This window comes from Vombatus ursinus, unplaced genomic scaffold (genome assembly GCF_900497805.2).
Source record: "Vombatus ursinus unplaced genomic scaffold, bare-nosed wombat genome assembly UNPS02007284.1, whole genome shotgun sequence".
In the NCBI taxonomy this organism is placed as follows: domain Eukaryota; kingdom Metazoa; phylum Chordata; class Mammalia; order Diprotodontia; family Vombatidae; genus Vombatus; species Vombatus ursinus.
The window spans coordinates 24578697-24601593 of record NW_020947062.1 but is presented as its reverse complement, the minus strand read 5'-3'; the positions used below and the strand labels follow the sequence as shown (position 1 = coordinate 24601593).

General features: G+C 37.5%; 1 protein-coding gene across 1 annotated transcript in view; it reads left to right on the top strand.

The window, feature by feature from the left end:
• The window catches only part of SPOCK1 (SPARC (osteonectin), cwcv and kazal like domains proteoglycan 1), a 738369-nt gene that overhangs the window by 454000 nt on the left and 261472 nt on the right, over nucleotides 1–22897 (top strand). Inside the window, exon 4 of the mRNA XM_027849220.1 lies at nucleotides 1740–1854. Coding sequence (XP_027705021.1) covers nucleotides 1740–1854 — 115 coding nt within the window. The remainder of the gene's footprint in view (nucleotides 1–1739; nucleotides 1855–22897) is intronic.

Below are 22897 nucleotides of genomic sequence, written 5' to 3'. Positions count from 1 at the left end.
ATCTATCTATCTATCTATCTATCTATCTATCTATCTATCTATCTATCCACTTATTTCCTCTGACATTGCTACTCCCCTGATGCAGATCCCCATCGTTTCTTGCCTAGACTATTGCAGTAGCCTTCTTATTGGTCTTGCTTAATCTGTCCCACTCCAGTCTATCCTCATTAAGTTGTCAAATTTATCTTCCTAAAGCACAAGGCTGACCAGGTCACCCATTCACCTCCCCATTCAATAAACTCCAGTGGCTCCTTTTTACCTTCAGGATTAATATAAAATTCTCCATTTGACTTTTAAAGACTTCTACAACTTTCCCCTTCTTACCTTTCCATTCTTCTTATATCTTATTCCCACACCTTCCCCCTCCCCCATCCCACTGCTGTCTCTATGATCCAGTAACACTATCCTCCTTGTAAGTTCTAGAACAAAATATTCCAATTCAAACTTTCATGCATTTTCACTGGTTGTCCCCCATACTCTGAAATCTCCTCCTTATCTCTGCTTCCTTGCTTCTCTGGATTCCTTCAAGTCTCAGTTAAAACCCCACCTTCTGCAAGAAGTCTTTCCTGGTTCCCCTTAATGTTAGTACTTTCCTTCTAAGATTATCTTCCATTTATCTTATGTAGATCTTATTTGTATATAGATGTTTGCCTGTTGTCCTGTTGTCTTCTGTATTTAATTGTGAGCTCTTTGAGATTAGTGATTATTTTTTTTCCCTTTCTTTATATCCCCAGTGATTATTATAGTACCTGGCATGTAGGAGGTGCTTAATTGATGCTTCTTGACTAGTTGTTTTTGACCTGTTTTTCCTTCTCCTTGTAGTGATTCTAATTAAAGAAAACCTTTCCTTCCTCAGCTCTCACAAAGTAACTTGATCCTTAAAAAAAAACAAACTTAATGTACTTTACATTAAAAGTTATCTGTTTATGTGACTTATTGCTTATTAGACTGTAAGCTCTATAAGGGTAGGGACTGTGTCTTATCTAAACTTTGTGTCTATGTGCAATGGGCACTTAAAAATGGTGGCTGAATTGAGTGGGAGAGATAGTCTGAATCAGAAAAATAGGACCAAAGTCTTATAGAAGAAAAAACTCCTTCATTAGATTTTAATGCCTTAGTAGAATCACTTAAACTAGGTGGAATTATTTGTCCTGGAAAGAGCCCTGGATTAAATTAGGGAACAAAGGTTTTATTTATTCTTACGTCTTATCAGTGACATACTGTGCAAATTTGAAGAGTTACACCTCGCCCTTTTCCCTATCTGTAAAATTAGGGGTCTGCACTATATTTATTATTCCTCTTACAGTTCTGACATGAGATTCTATGTAGCAAAAATGTGTTTCTATAGGAATGAAGTTTTTAAAAATCAGAGCAAATAAGGGAAGCTAAGCATCTCCAAGATTATAAATTTTTTTTAACCAAGTAAATAAGGAAAGGTAAGTTTTGGCCCTTTGAATAACATTTCAAAGATTTTATTTAAAAATCAGCATCTAAGATGAAGTTTAAAATTCCCACAGCACATAGGATTCACCATTCCTATTTTAAAATAGAAATTGTGTGATAGATATATAATTCCCTGTGGTTTTAGATTTCATTCTAATACCCTCTGGTCTACAAAAACAACACTAACACATGGCTGGTTTTATTTACCACCCGTATATCCTATAGTTTATTTGTGCAGAAATAGAAATTGAATTTCCCTTAAGGTCCTAACACTGTTTTCATTTTCTCTCCAACAGCTCTAGACCCATCCAAAGATCCCTGCTTGAATGTGAAGTGCAGTCCCCATAAAGTGTGTGTAACTCATGACTACCAGACAGCTGTGTGTGTGAGCCGAAAGCAGCTGATGCAGAGGTAAGAAGGCCTGACTTGGCTGAGAGGCCCTTGTGAACAGATATCCTACAGACCTGGAGAGTGCAATTGATCCACCTTAGAAAAAAGGCTTTTGAGAGTTTTGGCCTGCTGGTTTTTGTTACTTGGCATAACTTTGGTTGTATGTGTACCTGGAGGACACCATGCTGTTGAAGAAAATTGGGAATAATGATCAGAGCTGAAATTCACATAGTGCTTTACAATTTACAAAGCACTCTCTTATATATTATCTTATTTGATCCTCACAATCCTGTGAAGTGAGTAATACAAGAATTACTTTGTACATTTTACAGATGAGAAGAAATGGGTGTTAGAGAGGTTAAATGATTTGCTCAGACATCAAGAAAACCTAATGCCAAAATATATGCACAGTGACTACAGTAATGTAAATACACTCAATTTTGGAAATGCAAGAAAATTCTAGTTAAATAGAATGGTCGGTATTGTATCAGGCTATTAAAGGATATGTCCCTCCTTTTAGTTAATAATTGGTAATAATTTAGTTAATAATTGCTTTCACAGGCAGTATACTTTATAAAGGAGTTTGTTTGAGTGTTTGCTGGGAAGTGTCTGTTGTTGCAGCAAAATGTATCAACAATTTCATTGAAATAAATATCTTACCCACAGACACATCCAGGAAGTGTCAGAGGTAAGACTGGAACTCAGGTCATCTGACTCCAAGACAGGTGCTCTTAGGATTACACAACATTGCTTGTATAGTCAAGAATTATTCCTGAGTTCCTTATGAGTGAGCCTAATTCCCATCTTATAGAAGCAGAAGTTGAGAGCTAAAGTGAATTGTTGAAGAAATTGTTCATATTGTTGGCTCAGCATCATGGAGGATAGACATATAGCACCCCCTCTAAGTTACTCCTGTAACGAAACTTGAGTTCATAGGTTGAAGGCTCAGAGGATGGCTGCTACTGCTAGGTTTTAGTGTGGCGCCTGGCTCCTACCACCAGGAATGTAATGGAACCAGCTCTAGCCAGCTTGAGCCAGTTGTTACATTTTCAGTATGAGTATTTATACCTTGGAAATCAAGAGTTATAAATAAGAGGTTGATTTATTGTTTTGTTTATTGTCTATACTTAAGAAAGTGTTAATAATGAAGATTAAAGTTAAAGATGTATATATGCTCTTCCTGAGGTAGAGCATTCAGCCAAGCTCTCCTAACATTCTCCTCCAAATAACTTCAAAATAACGTCTCAAATCAAATACTGGAGTTACAGAGCCAACAAAAGGTCTGGGTTAGATATTCTTCTAACTCAAGACAACTCAGGAGGTTGGAAAGAGAGATCTGTGACATAAGAGTGGAGCCTGACCTGGAGCCCACATGGATGCAATACCAATGATAGTGGTGATAGAAGCAGGAGGAGCTTTGAGAGTTCTCAAGCCGGAGATGGTAAGGGTACCTGGCAAATGGTCAGAAAGATATTACAGGGATTCCCTGTACTTGCACTGGATGACAGACTGTATACTATTTGGCAACTCCATTGCCTATGTCCACTTCTGGGTCACATTCAGGGGCAGAGAGGACCACTTTCAGTCACAAGGGAACAGAGGATTCCATGAGCCATATTGCTTTTGGTCACAAGGATCAGGACACTGAGGAACAATATTGTTTATAATCTCAAGGGATCAGGGGTCCTTCCTGGGTTGATGTTGTTGTTGTTGTTGTTGTTGGTGGTGGTGGTGGTGGTGGTGGTCCTTTGTTCTTGAAGGGGAACAGAGCCTAGATAAGGAGAATAGTGACCATATCTCTCCTCAGATCACACCACCTTGGGAGCATTGAAAACTTACAAACCCCAAGAACTAGCTCTGAAAACCACAGTGTGAAAAAGCCTGAAGCTTGGGACAGTACTGCACAAGCAGTACTAAGAGGAGAATTTATATCTCTAAATGCATACATCAATAAAAGAGCAGATCAATGAATTGGGCATGCAACTAAGTAAAAAAAAACCAAAAACAAATTTAAAATCCCCAATTGAGTGCCAAATGGAAATCCTGAAAATAAAAGAAGAGATTAATAAAATTAAAAGTAAAAAAAAAAGTCCCATTGTACGGTTTCACAGGGAAAAAAAAACACAATAGGGGCAGCTAGGTGGCGTAGTGGATAGAGCACCAGCCCCGAAGTCAGGAGGACTTGAGTTCAAATCTGGCCTCAGACCAAACACTTGACATTTGCTAGGTGTGTGACCCTGGGCAAGTCACTTAACCTCAATTGCCTAAAAACAAAACAAAACAAAAAAATACATTTAAATATCTATAAAATAGACAAACCATTGGTTAATTTGATTAAAAAAAGAAAGAAATCCAAATTACTAGTATCAAAAATGTAAAGGATGAATACATCTGTATCACCAAAGAAGATGAAATTAAAACAATTATTAGGAATTATTTTGCCCAATTATATGCCAGTAAAACTAACAATCTAAGTGGAATGAATGAATATTTACAAAAATATAAATTGCCCATATTAACAGAGGAGGCAATAGAATACTTAAGTAACCAAATCTTAGACAAAGAAATTGAACAAACCATCAATGAGCTACCTAAGAAAAATCTCCAGCAATAGGTGGATATACAAGTGAATTCTAACATATATTTAAGGAACAATCAATCTACTACATAAACTATTTGAAAAAATAAGTAAAGAAGGAGTTTTAGCAGATTCCTTTTATGACACAAATATGGTTTTGATATCCAAACCATGGAGAGCAAAGACAGAGAAAGAGAACTGTAGGCCAATTTCCTTGATAAATACTGATGCAAAAATTTTTAAATAAAATACTAGAAAGGAGATTGAACCAATATATCACAAAGATCATACATTATGACCAGATGAGATTTAAACCAGGAATGCAGGACTGGTTCAATATTAGGAAAACTATAAGCATAATTGACCATATCAGTAACAAAAATAAAAATCATATGATTATCTCAATAGGTGTAGAAAAAGCTTTTGACAAAATACAACACCCATTCCTGTTAAAAACGTTAGAAAGTGTAGGAATAAATGGACCCTTTCTTAAAATGATAAAACAGTATCTATCTAAAACCAAGAGCAAGCATTATTTGCAATGGTGATAATCTTGAAGTCTTTCCAATAAGATCAGGAGTGAAGCAAGGATGTCCATTATCATCATTATTATTCAATATTGTATTAGAAATGCTAGCTCTAGCAACAAGACAAGAAAAAGAAATTAAAGGCATAAAAATAGGCAATGAGGAAATAAAACTATCACTCTTTGCAGATAATATGATGGCATACTTAGAGAATCAACTTAAAAAGTGGTTGAAACAACAACTTTCACAGAGTTGCAGGATATAAAATTAACCCTCTTAAATCATTAGCATTTCAGTATATTACCAATGAGTCCAGCAGCAAGAGATAGAAAGAGAAATTCCATTAAAAATAACTGCAGACAATATAAAATACTTGGGAGTTTACCTGCAAAGACAAACCCAGAGACTATATGAACACAATTACAAAACTTTTTTTGACAAAAATAAAGACAAATCCTAACAACTTGAGAAATATTAATTTATTCATGGGTAGATCAAGCCCATATAATAAAAATGACAATTTTACCTAAGTTAATTTACTTATTAAGTGCCACATCAATCAAACTAACAAAGAATTATTTTATAGAGCTAGAAAAAATACTAACAAAATTCATTTGGAAGAACAAAAAATCAAGAATATGAAGGAAATCAATACCAAAAAAATGTGGATGAAGGCAACTTAGCAGTACCAGATTTCAAACTATATTACAAATTGATAATCATCAAAACAATATGATCCTGGCTAAAAAGAAAAAAAAAAGAATGGTGGATTAGTGGAATAGATTAGGCACACAATACATAACAGTAAATGACCATAGTAATCTAGTGTTTGATAAATCCAGAAATCCAAGCTTTTGGGACAAGAACTGACTATTTGACAAAAATTGCTGGAAAACTGGAATACTGTTTGGCAGAACATAGGCATAGACTAGAGGTGAGGAACCTGTACCCTTGAGGCCACATGTGACCCTCTAGGTCCTCAAGTGCAGTCCTTGGATTTGTTCTGTGAAGTTTGGATTCAGTCAGAGGGCTGTACTTGAGGACCTAAAGGGCCACATGTGGCCTCGAGGTCACAAATTCTCCACCTCTAACATAGACCAACATATACATATACTAAGACAAAGTCAAAAAGGATAAATGATTTAGATATAAAAGGATAATATCATAAGTAAATTAGAGTAGCATGGAAAAATGTACCTGTCAGATTTATGGATAAAGCAAGAGGTTATGACCAAACAAGAGATAAAGAGGATCATAGGAAATGAAATGGATTATTTTGATTTTATGAAATTAAAAAGGTTTTCCACAAACAAATCTAATATAGCAAAAACTGGAAGGGAAGCAGGAAATGGGCAAAAAAAATTATAGCAAGTTTCTCTGATAAAGGCTTAATTTCTCAATTATTTAAGGAATTGAGTCAAATTTATAAAAAAAAAATACAAGCCATTCCCCAACTGATAAATGGTCAAAGGATATGAGTAGGTAGTTTTCAGAAGAAGAAATCAAAACTATTAATAGTCACATTAAAAAAAAAGCTCTAGATCACTTTTGATTAGAAAAATGCAAATTAAAACAACTCTGAGATATTACCTCAAACCTGTCAGATTGGCTAATGACAGAAAAGGAAAATAAAAAATTTGTTAGGGGATGTGGAAAAAATGGCACACAAATGAACTATTGGTGGAATTATATGCAACCTTTCTGGAGAACTGTTTGGAATTACACACAGAGGCCTAAAAATCTTTGCATACCTTTGACCTAGCAATACCACTACTAGATCTGTATCCCAAAGAAATCAAAGAAGAGAGGAGATGACTTTTTGTACAAAAATATTTACAGCAGTTTTTTTGTGGTGGCAAAGAATTGGAAATTGAGGGGATATCCATCTATTGGGGAATGACTGAACAAGTTGTGTATGATTGTAATGGAATACTACTGTGCTATAAGAAATGACAAGCGGTATGGTTTCAGAAAAACCTGGAAAGACTTATATGAACTGATGCAAAGTGAGGTGAGAAGAACTGAGAGTACACTGTACACAATATCAACAATATTATAATGATGATCAGCTGTGAAAGACTTAGTTATTCTCAATACAATGATTCAAAACAATTCCAAAGGACCCATGAGATGAAAAATTCTATCAGTCTCTAGAAAGAGAACTGATGAACTCTGAGTACAAATTGAAGCATACTCTTTTTAACTTTCTTTATTTTTCTTGTGGGTCTTTTTGTACGTGTTTTCTTTTGTAACATAGTTAATATTTAAATATGTTTTGTATGATTTCATATGTATAATCAAAATCATATTGGATGCCTTCTCAAGGGGTGTGGGAGGGGAAAGAGGGAGGTATAGAATTTGGGACCCAAAATTATTAAAAAAAATGAATGTTAAAAATGTTTTAAATGTAATTGGGAAATATTTAATAAATAAAGGATTTTTTAAATATATATTTTAAAATATTAAAATATAATTTTTTTTGAGAGCCCAGTTGTTAAATATGTGTCAGTACATCCCTACCTATAGGTCCCAAACCTGGACTGGGATGCTTCCCTAGTCATCTGGTAGCAAAGGCATTAACTACAATGGGACACTAAGAAAAATTGTTATGAAACATTTTCCACATAAATCTGGGGTACATTTGTCCATAAATACACACACAGATAACATCCATATGAAGAATGGGAACAATGGTAGTGAACTCACATGGCCAATCCCGCTCACTCCCTTACTGATACTGCTGGGTCTAGAAGTCCTTTGTTTCCTGTGAAATTCTCACAAAACTCCCCCATTGATGTAGCATCTCTCTTAAAAAGGTTACACAGCAGAGGCAGCGAGGCAGCACAGTGGATAGAGCACTGGCCCTGGATTCAGGAGGACCTGAGTTCAAGTCCGACCTCAGACACATAACACTTACTAGCTGTGTGACCCTGGGCAAATCACTTAACCCCAATTGCCCAACCAAAAGAAGAAAAAAGTATATGTATAAAAAGGTTGCTTGGCTAAATACTTAGAGTCCATTCCTCTCTGTAGGTCATGTCTATAGATATCCAAGGCTAGCACCCTCTGGAGTCCATAGCTGACTCTCTTCATTGCCACCCAAAGTCATTCTCCTTGAAACTGTTCCCAGCTTTTCCATATGACTGTAAATTGTTTGGATTTCATTGGAAAGTTGCCTATTCATATCCTTTGACCATTTATCAATTGGGCAATGACTCATATGTTTTATAGACTTGACAAAGTTCTTCAAATATTTGAGATAAAAGACCTTTATCTGAGAATCTCTCTGTCTATAAAATTATTCCCCCCAATTTTCTGCTTTCCTTTGAATGACCACTTCTGTGTATTAACGTCTATCTGGAATTTGTGTCTCTGCTTTTTCTATTGTGCTTCAAATTCTCTCAAACTGACACTCTAGTGCCTGAATGGGTGTCTCTGTCTGAGCATATCCCTTTGTGGATGCTTATATTAAAACTGTATCATCTGTGATTACATCTTGTGACTAGGTCAGTTGAGATTGGGTTCAGGGATGGGGGGCAACACCAAATCTACCTCTTTTTTCTCATAGATATACTCTCACATAATTGCAAAATATATGTTATCTAGAGCACCAAAGCTCACTCAAATCCCACCTTTCCCATGAAGCCTTAAGTGACTATGCCAGACCTTACTAATGTTTTCTTTCTTTGGACTTCTTTCTTGTTTTTGTCTTTGGCATTTATTTGTCGCTGGAGCAATTATTTCCTTGTGACATCCTTTTATCTTATAATTAAGAATAGCATCAGAAAGTGGTTCTCAAACTACTTGAGCCACCCTTCAGCTTCTACTAGGTGGCTCATGAAATGTTGCTCTCCACATATCCATTGAAAGTTTCATGAATTATAGAATTCCTTTTTGATCTCCATCATCAATTCAGCTCCTTTTGAGCTTGCAATTAAAGTTATGAACCATCTACACTAAATCAAGCAAAAAGCCTTCCCAAATTACAAGAGGTTGCAAGCCTCTGTCTGTTTTTGAGTCTTATTTCCTCCTCCCCCCGACTCCACCTTACTCTTTTCTTTTTAAAATTTAAAACAATATGTATTTTTCTCTTTTTTCCCCACTGCTTTCTTCTTCCCACATCCATAGCCTACCATATTCTCTCGTTCCTGTTGTCTTGCTGCAATTTTCTGCCTACTCTTCTTGTCTTTATATCAGTACCGTAACAGAAACCTAAGAAGGTTCAAAATGCAAAAGGCTCAGTACAAAGAATCATGCTGTTCACAACACAGTGAATCAAACCAGGTTCACTGAGGAACGATACTCAAAAAATGCAGTACAGTTTGGGAAGATGGTAAATGGCACGCATAGGCCGCTGGTGGAATTGGGGGAAAAGGGAGGTTGGGCCATTATTATGGGTTTTACTCTATAAGGTGATGCAGTTTCCCCCATCAGGGTATTTTGAGCTTCCCTGGGGCTTTTTTATTTAGCAAATCTAGGAGGTTGTTGTGGAGTTGCTTCAGTCATGTCTGACTCTCTATGACCCCATTTGGGTTTTTCTTGGCAGAGATGCAAGAGTGGTTTACCATTTCATTCTCCAGCTCATTGTATAGATGAAAGAACTGAGGCCAACAGGGTTAAGTGACTTGCTCAGGGTCACATAGCTAGTAAGTGTCTGAGACCAGATTTGAACTCAGGAAGAGGAGTCTTCCTGACTCCAGCCCTGGCATTCTATCCACTGCACCACGTAGCTGCCCCTAATGAAGATGTACAGTGAAGTGAAACAAATCAAGACATTGGCCATGTCTGACTATGTATGATTAAGTCTCTGTGGAGAGGCGTGAGGTGTATTTCACCACCAGTCCTGAGTTTAAATCTTGGCGCTGCCACTCACTAGCTGAGTGATCTTGAGCAAGTCACTTTAGCTTTTCTGTCCCTCAGTTTCCTCATTCAAAAAATGAAGAGTTCGACTCAATGACTCTTTCATCCCTAAATCTCTTTTTCTTTGATTCATTATATCATGGTTTATTCATGTTTTTCTATAAACCCTCCAAAGACGTTCTACCCAACACTGTGGAAGCTTTCTTCTGAGTGTTTTATTATTTCTGAGATCTCAGATTGTATTAAACATATTCACATTTGAATCTGACTTAGTAATGATGATGATTTTGTCTTCCCCTATACCTGTCTTTTCTACTGCTTTTCCTATTTGCTACCATTATCATATGACCTAGAAATAACACTATTGAAGAATGTCAGAGCTGGAAGGACTTTAAAAATCTTTTAGTCTGACCTTCTTATTCTTCAGATGAAGGAACTGAGGCTCAGAGTGAGAAAGTGGCTTCCCAAAGTCACACAGTGAGTGGCATAATTTGAATTGGAGTCAGTCATTCAGTCAATTGAGTTCATTTTGCTACCACTCCAGTAGGTGTTTCACTATACCATGCTCCTACTCACCTTTCTTGCCTGTGGTCAGAGTTAAAATGGCAGGGGGAGAAGATGTGGTACAATGGAAAGGCTGCTGAACCTTCTTGTTGAACTTGGAGTCATGGGACCTGAGGTCTCTCTGACATTGCCCATAGGCAAGTTATTTGATCTTTCTGGGCCTCAGTTGACTCATCTGTAAAATGAAGGGGTTGAATTAGTCACTAAGTTCCCTTCTAGAACTATGATCCTATAAACATGACTTTTAAAAACATGCCCAGCTCAGGTACTTTGCCTCTACCTAGCCCTCATCCCCCAACATTTCTTACGACCAACCTTTGAAGGCCATTCAGGCTTCTTTTTTTTTTTAATAAAATTATTTATTTTTAGTTTTCAACATTTATTTCCACAAGATTTTGAGTTCGAAATTTTTACCCCATCTCACCCCTCCCCCCACCCCAAGATGGAATGCATTCTGAATACCCCTTCCCCTAGTCTGCTTTCCCTGCTATCTCTCCCCCCTTTTCTTATCCCCTTCCCCTTCTATTTTCCTGTAGGGCAGGATAGATTTCTGTACCCCATTTCCTGTATTTCTTATTTCCCAGTTGCATGTCAAAACATTTTTTTTAAACATGTGTTTTTAAAACTTTGGGTTCCAAATTTTCTCCCTTCCTCCCTCCCCACCCACCCTTATTGAAGAGGCAAGCAGCTCAATATAGGTTATACATGTATAGTTATGCAAAACACTTACATAGTAGACATGCTGTGAAAAACTAACTCTATTTCCCTTAATCCTATCCTGCCCCCCCATTTATTCTCTTCTTTCTTTTGAACCTGTCCCTCCTCAGAAGTATTTGCTTATGATTACCCCCTTTCCCAATCTGCCTTCCTCTCTATCATCCCCCTACTCTTTTGTCCCTTTCTCCCCATATTTTCCTGTAGGGTAAGACAGATTTCCATACCCAATTGAGTGTGTATGTTATTCCTTCCTTAAGTCAAATCCTATGTGAATAAGATTCACTCATTCTCTCTCACCTTCCCCCATTTCCCCTCCACTGTAAGAGCCTTTTCTTTTGGTTTTTTTTGTGAGATAATTTACCCCATTCTATCTCTCCCTTTCTCCTTATCCTAGTATAATCCTCTCTCACCCCTTAATTTTATTCTCCAGATATGAACACTTCATCTTCAACTCATCCTGTGTACTCTACCTACCTATCTATATCTATATCTATATCTTTCTAACTGCATATATATACATACATATAAATTTTTCCCTCCAAATACCCTAATACTGACAAAGGTCTCATGAGTTACAAATATCAACTGTCCATGCAGGAATGTAAACTGTTCAATCTTATTAAGTCTCTTATGATTTCTCTTTCCTGTTTACCTCTTCATGTTTCACTTGAGTCTTGTATTGGAAAGTCAAATTTTCTATTCAGCTCTGGTCTTTTCATCAGGAATGCTTGAAAGTCCTCTATTTCACTGAATGACCATTTTTTCCCCTGAAGGATTATACTCAGTTTTGCTGGTTAGGTGATTCTTGGTTGCAATCCTATCTCTTTTGCCCTCTGGAATATTATATTCCATGCCCTGTGGTCCCTTAATGTAGAAGCTGCTAAATCTTGTGTTATCCTTACTGTGTTTCCACAATACTTGGATCATTTCTTTCTGGCTGCTTGTAATATTTTTTCCTTGACCTGGGAACTCTGGAATTTGGCTACAATATTCCTAGGAGTTTTCCTTTGGGGATCTCTTTCAGGAGAAGATTGGTGGATTCTTTCAATTTCCATTTTGCCCTCTGGTTTTAGAATATCAGGGCACTTTTCCTTGATAATTCCTTGAAAGATGATGTCTAGGCTCTTTTCTTGATCATGGCTTTCAGATAGTCCAATAATTTTTAAATTCTCTCTCCTGGATCTATTTTCCAGGTCAGTTGTTTTTCCAATGAGATATTTCACATTGTTTTCTAATTTTTCATTCTTTTGGATTTGTTTTACAGTGTCTTGATTTCTCATAAAGTCACTAGCTTCCAATTGCTCTATTCTCATTTTTAAGGAAGTATTTTCTCCAGTAATCTTTTGGACTTCCTTTTCCATTTGGCCAATTTTGCTTTTTAGGGCATTCTTCTCCTCATTGGCTTTTTGGACCTCTTTTTTTTGCCATTTGGGTTAGGCTATTTTTTAAGGTGTTATTTTCTTCAGCATTTTTTTTGGGTCTCCTTTAGCAAGCTGTTGACTTGTTTTTTCATGGTTTTCTTGCATCACTCTCATTTCTCTTCCCAGTTTTCCCTCTACTTTTCTTACTTGCTTCTCAAAATCCCTTTTGAGTTCTTCCAAGGCCTGGGACTGATTCATATTTTTCTTGGAGACTTTGGATGTAGGAGCTTTGACTTTGTTGCTTCCTTCTGGTTTATGTTTTGATCTTCTTTGTCACCAAAGTAAGATAATATAGTCTGACTCTTTGCGCTGCTTACTCATGATCCCAGCCAATTACTTGAGTTTTAAATTCTTTGTTAAGGTAAGAGTCTGCTTCCAATGTGGAGAATGTACTATCCCAAGCTTTGGGGGTTTGTACAGCTGTTTTCAGATGTACTTCTAGGGACCTGTAAATTTTCAGTTCTTCCAAGGTGGTATGATAAGGGGCAAGGTGTTTCCTCTCCACTGCCACAACAAGCTCCACCAGTCCAGTGCTCCTCCTTGCCCCAGGATCGCCCCTCAGAACTATGACCCAGATTCAAGCATGGGCACAGCAAGAGATTCCTGCCTCAGCACTGGCAGAGAGATCCCTGCAATCCCCCTCTGATCAGCCACTGGATTCCCCCTCAGTCTGTGGGCTGGAAGCTCAGGAGGCAGCTGCTGCCCCAGAGGCTGCGCTCGGAACTTGAGGCTGAGACCTAGCTCCTTCTCTCACTGCAGTCGCAGACTTTTCCCACTGACCTTCCAAGTTGTATTTGGTGTTAGTGGGTTGAGAAGTCTGGAAACTACCACAGCTGCCCATGATTCAGCCCTCTGAGGCCTGCTCCAGGGTGGCTGAGGCCTGCGTGCCCATGCCAAACTGCACTCTTCTCTCTGCCTGGCACGATATACCTTTCTGATCAATCATCCAGGTTGTCACGGGCTGGAAATTTGTTTCACTCTGTCTTTTTGTGGGTTCTGCTGCTTTAGAATTTGTTGAGAGCCATTTTTTACAGGTATTTGGAGGGGTTTGGGGGAGAGCTCAAGCAAGTCACTATCACTCCGCCTTCTTGGCTGCACCCCCTATAATCAAATGGGCCACATTTTAAAGAATCTGAACCTCTTAATGGAGACAAGATGGACCTTATAGACAGAAAGACTGTAGGAGGGATTTAGGGAGGATCTTGATGAGGGTGGGCAGTAGACTGGGGTGACTGAAGAGAGGTCTAGGGAGGATCTTGATAGGAATGACTGAGGTCTAGAATCCATTCAGGCTTCTTTAGAGCTGCTTTCACTGAGCTGGGTAATCACACACAGTGATTCATCCTATATCAAGTCCAGGGTAGCAGCTGTGGCTTCAGATGGTATACCCTGTCACTGTTGATAGCTTACTCTCATTGCATATACAAGACATTCTGATATTTTCAAATGCTTCTCAGAAACAGCCCCCACTTTTTGGTTGCTATGGCTGAGAGTATACCACTCATTGCCACTACTGCTCGGTCATCCTCAGGAACACTGTCTAAGTCTCGGTGACAGCAGAAGCTAAAGACTTTGATCAACAGTCCTCCCTTCCTCTCTCCTCTCTTTTGACTCTATGTATTGCCTGTAGCTATTGCACCAGGCCCTCAACTGAAGCAGACCTTTCCTGCATGGTTCAAGTCACAAGCAAAGCACATTCTTTTGTCAAAAACTGTCTTGATGACATTCATACGAGGCCCTTAGGAACCCACAGACCTCTTCCACACTAGCAGACTAAGGGAAGGGGTATTCAGAATGCATGCAATCTTGGGGTGGGGGAAGGGGTGAGATGGGGTGAAAATTTGGAACTCAAAATCTTGTGGAAGTAAATGTTGAAAACTAAAAATAAATAATTTTATTAAAAAAAAAGAAGCCTAGTAGACATGCTGTGAAAAACTAACTCTATTTCCCTTAATCCTATCCTGCCCTCCCCCATTTATTCTATTCTTTCTTTTGACCCTGTCCCTCCTCAGAAGTATTTGCTTCTATTACCCCCTTTCCAATCTGCCCTCCTCTCTATCATCCCTCTACTCTCTTGTACCCTTTCTCCCTTATTTTTCTGTAGGGTAAAAGTCCCAACTTGACAACCATTTATTCCAGGTACTGTACTAGAACTTGGAGAAACAAAGACAAAAACAAAACTATCCCTTACCTTAAGGAATCTGCATTCTGTTGAGAGGAATGATATGTAAATCAGTAAATAAATAGAAAATATATACTAAATGAATATAAAATAATTTGGGGGGATAATATGAGGAGAACCTTGACAACTGTAGGAATTGGGAAAGGCCGTGTATAGGACGTGTTACTTGAGCAGAGTCCTGAATGAAGCTGGGGATTCCATGGGCACAGGTAAGTTGGAAGAGTATTCCACACATGGGAAATATGAGTAGTCTCAGTGGAAAAACACTGAGGAGGGAGTTAGAATAACAGGAGATGGAATATCATGTGAGTAGGCCAATTTGACTGGGATGTCGAGTGTGACAGAGAAACATAAAATTAGCCTAAAATGATAAGTTGGAGCCAGACAAATATCAGACAGAAAAGTCTGTATTTTCTCCTAGGGTAAATAAGAAGACAGTGAGATTTCTTGAGCAAGGAGAGGGCATGGTAAGACTTGCACTTTAGGAATATAAGTTTGGCAACTGATGGATTATAGGGGAGAGAGACTTGAGGCAAGGAGACCATTTAGGAGGCTATTGTAATAGTCTAGGAAGAGGTAATGGAGGTCTGAATGAAGGTGGTGGCTGAGAAAAGGGCAGATGTGAGAGACATTGTAGACTTGGCAACTTATTGGTTGTGTGGCATAAAGGAAAGTAAAGAGTTGAGGATGTAAACCTGGATGACTAAAAGGCTAGTGGTGCCCTCAGTAGAACTAGAGAAGTGGGAAGAAGTATGAGTTTCAGAAGAAAGATTTTAGACATGTTGAGTTTAATATTCCTATATATGCCATATATAGTTGGAGATGCCTAACAAGCAGTAGGAGATGTAAGACTACATTTCAGGACAGAGATGAAAATGACTCCCTAGTTTACACACACACACACACACACACACACACACACACACACACACACACACATACATACACACACACACATATACAAATTAGGGAGTCATTTTCATAGTAGTAAATACTTGAAGGGTTGACAACTATACATATTCATCAACTGATAAACTAATCTCTTAGTGAAAAAGTTGTAGTAATCTTGTAGTAATGCCAGAAATATAAGTTGGGTAACCTACCTTCCAGGAAGACAAAAGCATCTTGAGTATTGTCTTATTGCTGGTCCACTCTCAATATATAGTAGGAGCCCTGTGATTCAGGTTGTGCTAACAAGAAGATAGAGACAGAATGAAAGTATGGCATCATGGGAAGAACTTCATTATTTACCCTATCTACAATGATCCAGTGGACAACCAGCTTGACATTTTTATCTGTGAAGGCAGAAAGCTTTGGGCTAGGATATCATTTTGTTAAGTTTCCAAGATGAGCAATAGACTTCTACCTTTCTAGTATATCCTTTTTAGTTCTATTCCATTACATTCAACAAGCAGTTATTAAAGACCTATTGAGTTTTAAGTCCTATGCTGGATACAAGAAAAATAAGACTCAGCCACTGCTCTCTCAGAACTTCTCATATTGTCAGGTTGGTAAGAAATGGATACAAACAATAGTATTATAAAACAGAATGTGATCAATTTCAGAAGAGGTAGAAGAAAGAAAAAAAAGCTAGAGAATTATGGGGGGGGAGAATAAATGAAGAGAATAATGGTCAGCCATTAAAAAAGCAGAAATGTAGAGAAAGACATTCTACATAGACATTCTACATGTCTTTGTGAACAAAGACATACAAATTAGAAATGTAGAGAAAGACATTCTACATGGACATTCTACATGTCTTTGTGAACAAAGACATACAAATTAGAAACCACAGGGCTTCTTTAGGTGATAGTATGCAATATAGTGTGTTTTAGTTACAGGGTACATGAAGAAGAATAATGTGAAATGATACTGGAAGTTGGGATCAGATTGAATACCAGGTTGAAGAATTTAAATTTCATTCTTTAAGATAATGGGAAACCATTGAGTTTTTTTTTTAGTAGGAGAATAAAAATATGGTTTAGTGATTAAAAACTCTGGACTTGGTGACAGGAGACCTGGATTCTAATACTTCCTCTGATATTTGTTAGCTTTGAAACCATCACCTACAAAATGGTCTTCTTGTTCTTCTTCTTGTTCTTCTTGTTCTTCTTTTTTTTCCTCCTCCTTCACCACCACCACCACCATCATATTATCATCATTGCTAGAGGACACTGAAGCTGAAGAGGTAAAGTGACTTGCTCACAGTTACACAGATAGAAAGTGTTGGAGGCAGGATGTTCCTTACTTCAAGTCCAAGGCTCTATCCATTATGCCATCTAGTTGCCAACAGGACCTTCTTTCGTAGAGTTGTTGGGAAGCCTAAATAAGATACTATCTATAAAGTACTTTGCCAAACTTAGAGTATGGCATTATTATTAATGTAATCATTATGATGAAATATCAATTATTATCATTATCAAATGTTATTAATGTAATATCAATTATTATTAATGTAATTATTATGATGAAAGCACTGGTTTATTCATGCTCTGGCAGTAATAATAATTAATAATAATAATAATAATAATAGGAACTAGACCTTTCATTGGTATAGGAAACTGACGGATAAGGAAATTCCCTCTACCAATGCAAGTCAGCATCTTCTCTGTAACTTATAGTCTTAAAAGAGTTGCCTAGAGCCTTTCAGACTACAAGTTAAATGATTTGCCCAGATATAAACAGGCAATATATTTCAGAAGTGAGACATGAAGCCTTTCATAATAATATCAGCTAACAATTACATAGAGATTTCAGGTTTGAAAAAACATCTCATATCTCTTATCTTATTTGATCCTCACAACAACCCTGTGAGGCAGGTACTTTTTTTTTTTTTACTATTCCCATTTTACAGAGGAAGAAATAGGAAAAATGAGAGACTGGGGGCAGATAAGTGATTTTTGTGAGCTATTTGTAGGAAAGAGGTGATTAGGGCCACAGCTAGGGTGGTGGCAGCCATAGGAGATGTTGGTGTTTCGATGTGTAATTTCCATTCATTGAGGTACTTGTAAATGCCATTCCTGGTTGCTATGGGCTGTTAAGAAAGGGGTCAGCTTCTGCTACCTAAGGAAGCTCTTCAGTGCATTAACCCTTTTGACACCTGAAGGGAAACTTAGGTGGGGAGGGGGAGAAGGCTGATCTCAGAAGAATGGATTCCCTGATTCAAGGATAAGATGGCAGCCTGTGCATGTTTTAGGGGAAGTTTGGATCAAGAGTAAAGTGACTTGGATCCTAATTTAACTCTACCACAATTAGCTGTGTGAACTTAGGTGAGTCATTTCCTTTCTCTAGTTCTCAATTTCCCCATCTATTAAATGAGGTGATTAGAACAGATAGTAATAATAGATATTACCTGTATAGAATTTTCAGGTTTGTAAAGTACTACAGAGAAAATAGAATGATACAATGGAAAGAATCAGAGGACCTCAGTTTAAATACTGCCCTAAATTTTTGCTACTGTGTGCACTTGAGTAAGTTACTTAACCTCTGCAGGCCTCATTTTCCTCATCTGCAAAAAGAGAAATTTCAACTAGATATTCTCTGAACTCCCTTCAAGTTCTAAATCCATGATCCTATAATTCAATTCAGTGTTATCTTGTTTGGCCTTTATAATATTTGTGTGAAATCATAGGTATTATCACTTCTCTTTTCTAGATGATTGGAGAAGTTAGACAACTTGGCCATGTTCACATAGGAGGCAATTGCCAGAGGCAAAATTCAAGCTCTGGTGTCTTCAGTAATCTTTCTTCTAGATCACATTATCTCTCAACGGGTGCGTGGGCTTTAAGGACTCTTACATCTCCAAAACACTATGCTGTATTATCCTGTCCCCCCTCTTAGCCTTCGTATCTCCATCTATAAAATGAAGGGGTAGGATTAAGTGATTTCTAAATACTCTTCTAGTCCTAACAGTATGTAATTTTTTTGAATCTGCATTAAATCTGACTCTTCTCCCATGAGTAAGGGCTTTTCTTATTCATTTCAGGTTTAGCAAACTCATAACAAACAAAATCTTTATGGTTGTATCATTGTTAACTTGTATGTGATTTATAAGGTCATGTCATAAGAGCGAAAGTTAACAACTATGCTCACAGCTGTACATTATCAGAAGGAAAGCCAGCATTATATTTCAACCACTTTGAGTATTTATTCCAAAGTACCAGGAAGTTGGAAGGAAAGATTTTGGTTTTGATTGACAGCATCATTTTCGTTACATGGGAAATTATTGCTTTTTTCAGAAACTTTCTGTTCTGGGCCTGGCCTCTCAGAATTCAGAGAGCCATTATATTCAGCATGGCCAGTAACATATTTATTCTTTCCCTATGTGTAACAAGACTTTAGTTCACCAGAATTATTAGGCTGAAGTTTGTTGACACTTTTGGGAAATAGAGGTAATCTGAGAGCATATGTAATACATTTTACTTATAATTCTTGACCTCTGTAAAGAAGGCAGAGGGAGGTACATTTTTTCCACTCTTCTCAAGTTGACTTTGGTCAAGTCACAAGGCTTTCTGTTTCCTTCCAATTTCCTCAATGCTGTTCTGACGCTATGACAACAATGTGAATAGTTTTCTTGGTTCTAGTTACTTCATGTTCCATCAGTTCATGTGAGTTTACCCATGCTTTATGATTGCTTCTTAATGGTGGTTTCTTACATATTTCATTACATTCCAGCACCATAGTTTGTTAAGCTATTCCCAAACTGATGGACTTTCCCCCCTGCAGTTCCTTGATAGACAAGAAAGATTTTTACACACATTGCAGATTTCTTTTTTTCCTTTAGGGCTGTTAAAAGCTCTGTCAGGGTAGCTGGCATAGGACTGATTGCCAGGGAAGGGAGGTGACACCTCTTCTTTGTTTGAAGTCCTTCCTGGAACTGGGGGGTGGGGGGGGCGGCGGTAGATGACAAAAGGTGAGTTAGGCTCTGCCTGCTCAGTGACTCCCATCTCTGGCTTTGCTGTTTCTGATTTCTTGCCCCAAGGTGTCTCCTTACAGAGTGCTGAGCATTGATTTTTCTTCTCTGCTGCCATTGATTCTCATTTTGAAAATGGAAAATTGAAGCATTTGTTTTAAGCCCTCTGCACAACAATTCAGGTCCTTGGATTCTGTGCCTATGTCATAAAGGGGAGTAAAGGTGCCAATCTTGAACTTAAGAAATCAAAGCGTGCCCTTCCATGGCTCTTAGGGAACCACAGGAACTAAATACTTTCTTAAATAAAGTCAAAGACCAAGCCTCCCACTGGGGTAGGCCATCTTTAATGCAGCCGGCCTTTGTTCCCCTCTTTCTGACTATCTGAATAGCAACTAATTTCTCTGTGCCAGTACAGAATTCAGATCTAGTTCAGATTCTTGGTGCAGAAGACAAATCTGAAAGTTTTCAGTCTTTTATGTGAACTTGGGAAAAAATAATCAAAGTGTTTGAGGTCAGAGAGAAGCACATCACAGAATATGCTTCAAATACCAAACCCTCAAAGGAAATTTGAAAGAATCAGGATTGTTTTCATCTTGGTTTTGTTTTACAACAAAGTAGTGCTTTCTGTGCCTTGGGCATTGAACCAGTGTCTTATGTGTATAATATAATGTATAAATATGTGCATCTATAGTAATATGCCTATCAATTATCCATATATACCTACAAAACATATACATGCATACATATAGCTACAATGTACATATGTGTATTTTGAACATACATGTCTATATATCTTCACATTCTGTAATGTACATTTGTATCTCCATGTATGTCGTATGTATAGTAATGCATACACAGGTACGTGTGTTCATAGATACACATGCATATAAATGCATCGTGGTGTGCTTATATATACAACCTATGTGTATGTGGTCTAGACTTGAAGTTTCATTGTTATAAGGAATTCCCAGCAAGGAAACTCCCTCTACTAAAGTATATCAGCACCTTCTTTGCAACTTGCCTGGGGCACTAAGAATTGAAATGACTTGCTCTGAGTCCTACAGCTAGTATGTTATCTGCAATAGATAGACGTTAAACCATGATTTTCCTATCTCTGAGGTTAGCTGTCTGTTTTCTTTGCTATCTGACTCTCAATACACGTACACATACACATGCGTATACATATACAGCAACATATATTTATGCCTGATATTTATGTGTGTATACTATATGTGCATGAATTATATATAACATACATGAATCTATACTAGTAACATGTACATTACTTTCCTTTAAACATACATATATATATGTAATAAGATCTATATAAAGTAACAACTCAAATACTCCCTTCTACATGAAGCCTTTCCTGATTTCCAATTAGCTGCTAATCCCTTCCCCCTCTAATTACCTTGCATGTATTTCTATTTATTTTGTTCACACTTTACATGTATTTTGTCTCATGATCTCCCTTAGGGCAGGACTACTTGGTTTTTTGTTTTTGTATCTCCAGTGTCCTGCATAGATAAGGGGTTTAAAAATGTTTCTTGATTGATACCTATAATGTATATGTGTGCTTACATAAGTATACTAATATGTGTCTACATGTATATACCACACCGCAAGGCATGGTAGCCTATATCTACAGATGTGTATACATTGGTTGGTTGTTTCCTTCATTCTTGAAGAGGGCCAAAATGACATCACTATGCTAAAGTCAAGTTTCAGTGTGTTCAGCTGGGGCTGATCAGACCAATATGAGTTCGGAATGTTCTACCACGGGTCAGGCACAAATAGTCCATGTGAACATTTGGGGTGGATTTATATGATAACATGTATATTTCTATATGCATAGGGAGTAACATACATATCTACGTAGGCATCTATACACTTCCATACACATTGCATATATAGCATATCTATATACATTCACTTATTACACACGTACATCTGTATTGTATAACATCATAATGTGTACATGTATCTATAGTGTCCATAAACACACAAATAGTAGTATGTTTCTATAAGCATGTACCTATGTATGTACACATACAATAATGTACAGTATATACATATATAGTAATATGCATGCTTCTGCATATATAAATAGATCTATATACATGATCATGTGTAATATACTCACATGTATTTACGATACATGCCTATAGACATACTAATATACATATAAACAGTGTATATATATACAATATACAGAAACCTCATAAGCATAATTAATTATAATGCATATATTTATATAAATAATTACATTTTGCACAAGTTGCTTTTATGTATACATGTGTAGGCAAAATATACATAGATATGTAGTATTATGTATATATGCATATGTAAGAGTATGTACTCACACATATATCCATTCAGAGTAGTAATTCTCTCTGCATTGTTATCTGAACTTTATCCTGAAACTTTGTCAATTCACTCTCTATATTCACACATATTCACTGATAATACTTTATATTTATAGAACTAGGGTCCTCTCCAAGGTAGTGACTTGTATAAGTCACTTGAGTCTTAGGTCTGGAGAGCTGGAATGGTGCAGGGCTGGCCTTCATAATGTGTTAAGATCTGGTCAGTGCCCTTGAAGAACAGAGCTAATGAGATAGAGAAAGCTGGCTTTATGCTACAGAATCAGAATTGTTGAGAGACCTATTGCAATGCCATTCCTGTACAACACTGCCAGTCAGAGGCATATTTGGCTGCATCTAATCTATTGTCAGTTCTGCCTCCAAAACATCCCTCACATCTGTCCAGTTCTTGGCACTTCCACAGCCACCACTCTTGCTTAGGTCTTTCTTGCCTGTCACCTGGACTTTTTCAGTAGTTTCCTATTTGTTCTCCTAGCTTCCAGTTTCTCCAGCAACTGGCAGAGTTGTATTGACAGAGAAGTCAGTAGGGTCCCTCAAAGGACATCACAGTAGGAATGTATTAGAGAAATAATAGGCTTTGAGGTGGACATATATGGGCTTGTCCACAATCACAGAGCAAGATCAGTAGACTTGTCATAATTCTAATCCAGATAGCTATGCAACATTTCTATTCATTCACAGCAAATCCAGAGCCCCATGCACTATCCTTGATCAAACATCAATCTCTATGCAAGTGCTCTCTTTTGCTTTCATCTCTGTGCAAGGGGAAGTTAGGTGAGAAAATGGATATATCAAAGCAAAACCCTCTCATTACTGGGAAAACCACTCAAACATAGTTCAAAGCATGAACCTTACGGATGGTGGATCTGGCTCTTATGGGACCACAGCATTTAGAGCTGTAAAGTACCTTAGAGATTAT